General features: G+C 39.4%; 2 protein-coding genes across 2 annotated transcripts; one reads left to right on the forward strand and one right to left on the reverse strand.

The window, feature by feature from the left end:
• Positions 1-2,111, forward strand: LOC125395955 (olfactory receptor 56A4-like). The gene is made up of 2 exons (XM_048427706.3): positions 1-249; positions 1,422-2,111. Exons 1-2 carry the CDS (start codon positions 1-3, stop codon positions 2,109-2,111), a joined length of 939 nt encoding a protein of 312 aa, XP_048283663.3.
• A 3,882-nt stretch (positions 2,112-5,993) lies between these two features.
• Or56a3 (olfactory receptor family 56 subfamily A member 3) lies at positions 5,994-6,941 on the reverse strand. The gene has a single exon (XM_048427705.3). The coding sequence runs from the start codon at positions 6,939-6,941 to the stop codon at positions 5,994-5,996; it is 948 nt and encodes a 315-aa protein (XP_048283662.3).
• Positions 6,942-10,088: the final 3,147 nt, after the last annotated feature.

A 10,088-nucleotide genomic window follows, 5' to 3' on the forward strand; every position in this document is an offset into this window, starting at 1 on the left:
ATGGTATCACCTCTGAACAACACAGGGACTCAGGTGACAGAATTTCTGATGATCTGCTTTCCAGGAATGCAGGACACACAGCACTGGTTATCTGTTGTCTTGGCTCCTCTCCTGGTTTTGGCTCTCGGTGCCAACGTTGTGTTATTATTCACCATCCACCAGGACACCTCTCTGCATGAGCCCATGTTCTATCTGCTTGCCATCCTCTCTGTGCTTGATGTCATCCTCTGCCTCACAGTCATCCCCAAGGTCAGAGCCTCCCAGGCCACTCATTTCTCATCATTAGCTAGATAATTATTTGTTTTGCTTTTGTGAGTCCTCTCATTTCTGAAGAAAAAATACTCAATGTGTCACTTAACCATCCTACCAGATCCCTCTCAGTTCCAAGCTGTGTCCCCTCTTAATCTTTTTAAAAATTCATTTATTATGTATAAAGCATTCTGCCTGCATGTGTACCTGCATGCCAGAATAGGAGACCAGATCTCATTACAGATGCTAGTGAGCCATTATGTGGTTGCTGGGAACTGAACTCAGGACCTATGGAAGGTCTTAATTGCTAAAGCATATCTCCAGCTTCCCTCCCCTGCATCTTATTCTAAATGTCTACGTTTTGAAGGTTTAATTATCTTCCAACTGATGACTTACTTCATAATGTCTGTTAGTGATATTTCAAATTTCTCCTCAATTTGAGAGATACTCTCCTTGACTCTGAAATTTCCTACTCCCATGTCCAAGGGATCTAGAATTTGTTCACTGGGATTTAATTGGATTTGTTTGTCATATAATTAGATAGAAAGCATGTTGAGAAAGATCTCTTAAAGTATGAAGGTATTGGAGAGTGTTCCAATATAAGCATTGGACTCACTTCTTTGATTCTCCTGTGACAATATGTATCCTGAGATGCAGAATAATCCATTGGAATTGATTAAGAACCAAGGAGTTAGACTGAAGACAAGGATATCAAATGTTTTTACAATAAATTCTAATCTCTAGATTTATAGAAAAGGTATAAACTAGATTCTGCAGATCAGTGGTTCTCAACCTGTGGTTCTCAGCCCTATTGAGGGGGTCAAACTACACTTTCACAGGGGTCGCATATCAGATATCCTTCATATCAGATATTTACATCACAATTCTTAATAGTAGAAAAATTACAGTCATGAAGTAGTAACTCAAATAATTTTGTGGCTTGGGTTACCACAACATGGGGAACTGTACTAAAGGGTCACAGCATTAGGGAGGTTGAGAACCACTGCTTAAGATAAACAAGGGCTTAGAGATTATTTCAAATTAGGACGCCATCCCGGTGGTTTTAGGATTTAGGTGTTTTTAACCATGTACCTGATGAAGGTCTTAAGAGCAGATAATCTAGGATGTTAATGAATACGCCGAATTTTTGAGAATGATAATAATTCTGGCAGGTCCTGCTCATCTTCTGGTTCAACATGAAGCCCATCAGTTTTGTGGGCTGCTTCCTGCAGATGTTCATCATGAATACCTTCCTTCCAATGGAATCCTCTACCTTTCTGGTCATGGCCTATGATCGCTATGTAGCCATCTGCCATCCTCTGCGCTACCCATCCATCATCACAGAACAGTTTGTCATTAATGCAGCCATTTTTATTGTTTTTCGGAATCTTCTAGCTACACTGCCCACTCCAGTTCTGGCTGCCAGACTCAATTACTGTGCCAGCAATGTGGTAGAGAACTGCATATGTGCCAATATTTCTGTAGCAAAGCTCTCTTGCGGGGATATTCACCTAAATAAGCTCTATCAGTTTGTGAGTGTCTGGTGCCTACTAGGTTCCGATCTGGTGCTCATCTTGCTGTCTTACTGTTTCATCTTGAGGGTCGTTATGTGTCAGCAGTCAGGAGGCGCAGTCACCAAGGCCTTGAGTACTTGTGGCTCACATCTCATCCTCATACTGTTCTTCTATACATTGCTGCTAGTCTTCATCTTCACAAACAAGGCAGGTAAGAAGATACCTTCAGAGGTGCCCATCCTTCTCAATGTTCTGCATCATCTCATCCCTCCTGCTCTCAACCCCATTGTGTATGGAGTACGAACCCAGGAAATCAAACAGGGGATTATCAAACTATTCAAGCACTAGTTCTGGGGCACATTAGCACAAGAAGGACATTGTAGAATGTTTGTGAAAGTCTGGACATATTTTATTAATGTCTGATGTGCATACTACAGTGAACAAAATATGATATTTATACTGCTGCTACTTTCATCTTGAACACACAACTTTAGAGACACTATTACAATATTTACATATATAACCCTCCACAAATATATGCTAAATCAACAGTTAAGGATCCATTACATTCTTTATTCTGATTGTTTCTGGTCTTGATCCTCCAATAGCTCAGCCATGGAATTTGAGTTTATTAACTTCTCTCTGGTTTTCAATTTTTACATTCCAAGTAGCTCTCATGTTTTATAAAATAGTGATTTGGGGACACTTTTGGAAGGACATGGGGGCATATTGGGGAAATCAGGAATGATTCTTTCAATACTTTAGGTTAGGATGATTGATGATCTAAGGGAGTGAGTGAAAATTGAAGTCATGAGTCCCAAGTTTCACAAAAATAAGTAAATTAAGTAGATATTTGCTTTAGAACTTAATAATATGATCCTCAGTTGATTTGTCTCTGAAATATTGAGTTTAGATAATCATGTTGCTAGACTGATACAAATAATGTCAATTTCATTCAAAGAAACTCCCAAATTAAACTGCAGGCTAGATGTTCCTGCCTGTACTGACATGTAAAGTAAAGACTCTGTATGTGGATTTACGAGTGAAATGTTTCAGCCAACCCTTTACTGTGCTTGAGTTAATCAGTAGAGGCAAGAAATTGTTTTGAGACTGTTTAAACTTGAGGAAATGTAGTCTTTCTAGAGAATCTGCACTTAGTAGCTTCTATGTGGGAGCTTGCAGCTGCACTGACCTTGGTCCTAAGACTCTCCTGGCAGACCTGGAGTTCTTAATTTGATTATGGTGAGCCATAGTCAAAATGGAGTGAGATTTGTGTGGGTTGTCTGCTCTCACAAGAGCAAGATGACTTTAGTATTTGGAACCTTTCCCAGCCCCTATTAACCTTGTTTATGTTTGAATAAAGTAACTGGCGTGAACTATCTGAGTGTCAGTCTTTTATGAAGGTTTAGCATCTTGGTGAGCTTCTATCTCTACTGTGGTACCTATGACTGAGATCAAACAATACTGACTTTCTATGCCCTTAGTGAAAATGCATGCAAGTCTACAACCAGAAAAATTCCCCAATGTGTTTGGTCACTTTTGTTACACTTTATATGAAAAAAAAAGCAAATCAATATTGAGCTTTCTTTCTTGAGGATCACACTGGACTCACTGACTTTTGGCTAGAGCAGTGATGGAAATGGATATATGAGCCTGTGCTCAGATGGAGGATACCTGGTGCAGCTGCATAGGTTAGGTCTATTTCTAGGGTGACATTATTTTCGTGGAATCTTCAGAATGATTTCCAAAGCAGTACTCTAGTTTACCCTCCCACCAACAATGTATAAGGTTTCCCTTCCCCATATTCATGCCAGAATTTGTTATTACATCCTATATGTTAATAAAACAAATCAATATTGAACTTTTTCCTGTGATCTCGAGATCTACTGCTGCTGTGCAATTAGCATCTGCTGGGAGACATAGGTGCATTTTATGTCTCTTTGAGTATATGACATAATTACACCTAAAATTGGGTCAAAATCTAGTTCATATAATATACTATTTATTATTATATGGGCATCTTCACCTAACATGACTATCATTCTTAAAATATTATTTTGTTAGAATGACTTGATTGAGCATATTTATTAATCAATACCATTGAAGAATCTCAAAAATAGTAGTAACATCATCTCACCTCAGAGCAAAACTAGATTATTTTTCATATTCCTTCTCACTCCAGTCAGAATGGCCATCATAAAAAGAATAACATTAAAGCATTTAGCAAACAGAAAGTGAACTATTCACTAATAGTTGCTTGAGTTTTTTCCATCAAGCAGGAACATATGCTTGCTTTCAGTAGCTGGATGGAAGTGGATCCATAAATGAGTTGGATATACAAACACTCCTGAAACACACTCGAATTTGGTCTGTGAATATTTGGAAACGTTTCCATTTCCTCTTTCTGTTGTCATTTAGGAAACAACAGAGGAAGTGCCCATGTCTGTACTGAAAAGGAAGAGAAGGCTCTTCACTTTGAACGATGACTGTTTCAGGAGGGTCATTAGCTCTGTAGACTCTTAGGACTACAAGTGCATTTTAAAAAAATTTTCTTGATCAGTGTTTTTTTCTAATAATTTTTTATTACTTTTTAAATAATAACATTCAAAATTTCCACTTCCTCCCCTCCTCACTTCCCTCCTGCTCCCCCATCCACCTTTCCCCTCTCTCCCAGCATTCCTAGAAGAGGGCAGGTTACCCTGCCCTGTGGAAAGTACAAGGCCCTCTCCCCTCCATCCAGGCTTAGGAATATGCATCCAAATAGAATAGATTTTAAAAAGCCAGTACATGCAGTAGAGACAAATCCCAGTGCCTTTAACGTTGGCTTCTCAATCTGCCTCAATTGTGAGCCACATTAGGTTGTGAGGAAAAGGGAACACTTCTGCATTGCTGGTGGGAATGCAAGGTGGTACAACTCCTTTGGATGTCGGTGTAGTTATTTATCAGAAAATTAGGAAACAACCTTCCTCAAGACCCAGTTATACCACTTTTGGGTATATATCCAAAGGATGCTAAATCGTGCCACAAGGACATGTGCTCAACTATGTTCATAGCAGCTTTGTTTGTCATAGCCAGAGCCTTGAAACAACCTAAATACCTCTTGGCCAAAGAATGGATTCAGGTCAATAATTTGTCAGTATTCCTGGAATCTGGATTCCATTGTATTTTGCCTAAATATTATCTAAGCTTCTCAGTAATTGTGAATTTCCATTCATCTTTGTACACCTAATCTCCAATAAGACCTCTGAATTAAAAAAAAAAAGCTGACTGGAAAAGTTCTGCCCAACTAGTAACGGACTAGAGTATATTTAAGAGTCAGTACGGAGTGTCTTCTGATATAGTCAAACACATAAACATTACCCTGTACAGAGAGCACGGATCTTTGTGAATCCCAGAGATGAAGTTCCAAGCACAGCAATAGTGTGGAGAAACTAAGGAAGAAGCTTGATGAGATGGCTCCTTCTCCTAAACCCAACGAGATGAATGAACTACTTTACATGTCAGTTCTTCAAGGAGCTCTAGTCTTTGAGAGCATCGTCTATCAACAAAGAACCTTTGAATGAAAACACGGACGAAAATGGGAGAAAGATGTTGACTGGGTGAACATAAACAGCAGATTAGCATCTGGGCTCCAGCCACTTTCCTCCACTAAGAGTTGACCCTTGAAATACTGTGTACTGCTCATCATCTCACTGTACAATTGCATTCATATTATTGAAGATAATGGGCTTCACTTGAGAACACTTATGTCTCCAGCCACAAAAAGTACATGTGCAGAGACTACCCATGTAGAAGCAGCTGGAGGTTATTTTTCTAGCTTAGCATCCACATCATTGGACACTATTGCATTTAGATAAAATAGAATTATAAATATTGGAAAAATTTAAAAAGTCACAGAGATATATGATGGTTTGTTTGTTCAATTTTTATTTATTTGAGAAAGGATTTCACTGTGTAGCTCTGCCTGTCCTGGAACTCACTATGTAGATTAGGTTAGCCTAGCATTCAAGAAGTCCACCTCCTTCTACCTTCTAAATGCTGGGATTGAAGGCAGCAACCACTGCACCTAGCTGTGTATGGAATTTTTGTGGAGGGGTATTGAGTTTTCTAAAGGAAGGGTGGAGATAGGAACAGTCTTTAGACTTCCTTTCCCCAGTCAGTGCTTCAGCAACTTTCTATCAACACAACAACTCATCGTGCTCTAAGAATGCAGAGCTGCAGCTGGCCTGGTTACCGCCCCTTCTTCAGTAGTCTCTTGATTCCTTGCTTGATCTCCTGGGTTCTCACCCCATAAACAATGGGATTAAGGGCTGCAGGGATGACATGGTGGAGGACATTGAGCAAGACTGGCACTTCGGGAGAGACCTTCCCCTTAGCTACGTGTGTGAGGATAAAGACCAAAAGAATGGTGCTAAAGAATAGGATGAGGATGAAGTGGGAGCCACATGTGCTCAGGGCTTTGGCTACAGCACCCTCTGCCTTGAGTCTCAGCACGGCTCTTAGTATGAGGGTATAGGAGAGGAAGATGAGGATGAGGTCAGATCCCAGTAGAATCCAGCCTCCAGCAAACTGATAAATGCGATTGATCGTGACATCATCACAAGAGAGTCGGGAGACAGACATGTTGGCACAGATGCAGTTCTCAATGATATTTCTCCAACAGTAATGGAGTCGTGCTGAAAGAATGGGGATGGGCAAAGGGATAAGGACATTTCTGACCAAAATAAATGTGGCAGCTTTGACTACAAATTGGTCAGTGATGATGGATGGATATCTCAGTGGGTGACAGATGGCTATGTAGCGATCAAAGGCCATGATCATGAATGTGCAAGATTCCATAGCAAGGAAGCTGTTCATGATATACATCTGGAGGAAGCAGGCAGGAAAGCTAATGAGCCTGAGATCAAACCAGAAGATGGCTAGTACCTTGGGGATGACAGTGAGACAGAGCACAATGTCCAGCATGGAGAGGAGGCTGAGCAAGTAGTACATGGGCTCATGCAGAGAGGCCTCCATTCGAATGGTGATCAGGAGAATAGCATTAGCCCCCATGGCTAGGAGGAAGAGCAGACTGAGTGGCAGGGAGAGCCAGAGCTGCCAGCTGGGATACCTGACAAAACAATTTAGGAGGAAGTCTGAAACTCCAGTAGAGATGGTGTCGTTCTTGTGTGCTGTCATATTTGTCATACGGTTCTACAGTTTTCTCTTAGGGAACTGTAAAATTAGGATTTAAATAATTAGATTCTAACTGTGTAGATATATGAAGGCGGAGCGAGTTGCTTTGGTTAGACACAAGTGCAGCAGGTTGTCCACGTCAACTGAGTTTATCTGCTTGTTTCTGGTGCCTTTTCACTGGGATACTACTGTCACCTTAACTATGGAGAGGACTATACATTCGATTTCATCTTTAAAAGACTTGGTGTATTTTTACAGAAACTAAGACTGAGAAAAAGACTTAGGATATTATTTTTACATGCAGGTGATACTTTGTATGTTTTGCATATAATTTTTCGGTTCATTTTCTTTTTAATTCCCATGTAAATTATCATTCAGTTAACTACTCTACTGCAACAAATGCTTGGCACAAAAATGAACTCAGATATATGTATCTAATTCCCATAGCCTTTCAGTTGTTTATATGTTGCTTTCATTATATATTTTTATCAACTCTACAGAGAAAACAGTCAATTCTTTGTCTCAAAAGAAATTTTTATCTGCTAAGAATGTACCTTATAAAGTAGTTGCTCCTACTCTGTTTCTTTAGCACCATGCTTTTGTGAGTCCTACCTTCTAGACTAAGGGAGAGTGGTTGGTTGCAGTGGTGCAGATGATGGAGCTCACTTATTTAAACCTTCCATCCCTGACATGTTCATTTTCTCTTTGCCTGACACAGAGGAATATTTACACCTTCTATTTTGCTATAAGTCTCTTCTCATGTAAGTGTTTTCGCTTATGATTACGTCTTAGGACCTAAGGACACAAAATTGAAAACTATGCTATCTTTCCTTGTAAAGTAGTAAAACTCTCTTATGAGATAGTAAAATCAATCTTTCCTTGTAAGGTAGGAAAGTCCCTGTGGATTATGGTGATAACAAATTAGTGAGCCGTAGTAAGAATGGGCATCTAGAGTGAGATGCTGGCACAGTCATGCCTTCCAAGATTGAACATGGATTATTTGGAGAAGACTAAATCTCACATTTCAGAGAAGCAGGAGAAAAACATGTAAATAATGTTTTTATCTAGCACAGACATCAGAGAATTTAGCATACTTCTCCTTCTCCAAACAGAGAACAGCCTCAAAGTGCACTGTAGTTTGGCAGGTTCTGGTATTTCAGGATCTTTCAAATCAAACAGTTGCACCTAAGTCTGTCTAGGAGTTAGCAGTCTCTGATCAGATGTAGATGATTCTGTGATAATGTGCCTGTTTCACTGATCTTAGAGACCGACTCACTGCCAGAGGCAGTAGGTCATAACTCTAGTCCCAACACTTGAGATGCTGAGGGAGGAAGAAACCCCAGTTCAAGGTCAGATGGAGACACACTTATAAACAAACCAGCAAGCTTAAATTATTATATAATTAGCAGTTCTTTTAAAAAAGTGGAATATGCTAAGAAATAAGTAGTTCTTGGTTGTTGTACAGTAGAAAGAAATCAAAGTCATAGTGAAGCTGGATACCCTGAACTCCATGATACACAGATACATGCATACACATAATAAATGTATAACTCTCTATCTACCTATCTCTTTCCTACCTACTTACCTACCTTCCTACCTCCCGACCTTCCTACCGCTCTACCTGTCTTTTCAGTATTTTCTATGATGTCCGGCCGCAATTGTTAGCATGTGGGCTCCCCCTGCCCTGCTCATTGTTCATGAGTCTCAATTTCTTCATTTATTTACTCATTTTGTAGTTTTTAAATTGTTTTTGCTTGGGTTCAGGTGCTATATCTTAAAGTTTGATAAAAAAATGACAAACCTATTCCCCCTACCTATTTTTCCATTTCCTAACTCCAAACCCCAACCCCAATTTTAGCTGCTTCTTTTTGGCAGTTTTAAATATGGTTAGTGGAGTGGATGATGGAGAGCAATGGAGTGCGCGCTTAAGATTCCCCAGAGAGTACACCTCCTAGTCTGAGTTTGTAACTGAGGGGCTTTCCCTATGACACAGACATAAAAAACTCTGCCTGTTCTTTTCTATTTCAATAATTCACTGTGAATTTGAGGTTTAAATCAAATACCTGCTAAGCTCATGATTTCTGACAATTGACCTAATCCCTGTTTGCTTTTGTTGTGCGCACATACAGCTTCAATTTAATTACAAATATCCTTATTATCACTATACTCATCTTTATTTTTCTTTATTGCTTTTATTATTTATTGCTTCCTCGTCTTCTGACTAATTCCTTGATATTCATTCTTTACAATGCACAGAGCTACATCTCACTGTGACCAAAAAACTTCCCTGGTAGATCACAAAGAATTCCTGAAAAAAAAAAAAGGAAAGGCTTTGATATTGGAAACAGGAAGAATTTTGAGTTTAATTCCAGAGGCTGCCATCAAATAGAAGATCTGCTGACTGAAGCATGAAGGTTGATGGAGGAGCCTAGAGGAATGTTTATGCTTTATGTCTTATAGAGCTTTAGTGTAACTATTTTCATCATTAGGTAAAATGTTGGAGGATGACATATGATCGTTTTATCTCTTTCCCTCTCATTCACGAATCTACCTTCCCTCTTCCTTTCTTGCATATTTTTCAGTTACAGTTCCCATTCCAACAAGTATGAAACTACCCGTTCAGTCCAAGAAGTTAAACTTATGAGTTATTCTTTTTGTCTTGGATTGTGACTAGAGGTTGAAAATGACAACATTGGGGCTGAGATCTATCGAATTTCTCTGGTTCTAGTCAAGGACATGATGAGGAATCCTAGGAAGCTTAGGTAAAACCAAAACAACGACCTTGCAGCCAGAGCCTTTCCCCTGAATGACAAGGCCACACACATGCACTAGAGAAGTCCTGTTCTTAGAAATGACAATATTGTTGTTTCCTCTGGATTCCTGAAGTTCAGAGAGGAATGTCGAGATTCTGTTCTACATTAGTTTAGACATTATTGAGTGTACAGAGTAGGCAGTAGCTCGTGGGGCCTTCATGCATAACTTTCTAGTTCTGAAGTTGTTGTTTTTAGCAATTCACTAACTTCTGCTAAAACTTGCAAAATTATCTTCCCCTGATACCCAATTATAGCTTTTGTCCCTGCCTCTGATGTTACTCCTACCAAAATTATTTACTACTCAAAATTCACTTAAAATATATTCTTCTGAATGTAG

The sequence above is a fragment of the Myodes glareolus genome, chromosome 7, assembly GCF_982192425.1.
Source record: "Myodes glareolus chromosome 7, mMyoGla1.1, whole genome shotgun sequence".
NCBI classification, from domain to species: domain Eukaryota; kingdom Metazoa; phylum Chordata; class Mammalia; order Rodentia; family Cricetidae; genus Myodes; species Myodes glareolus.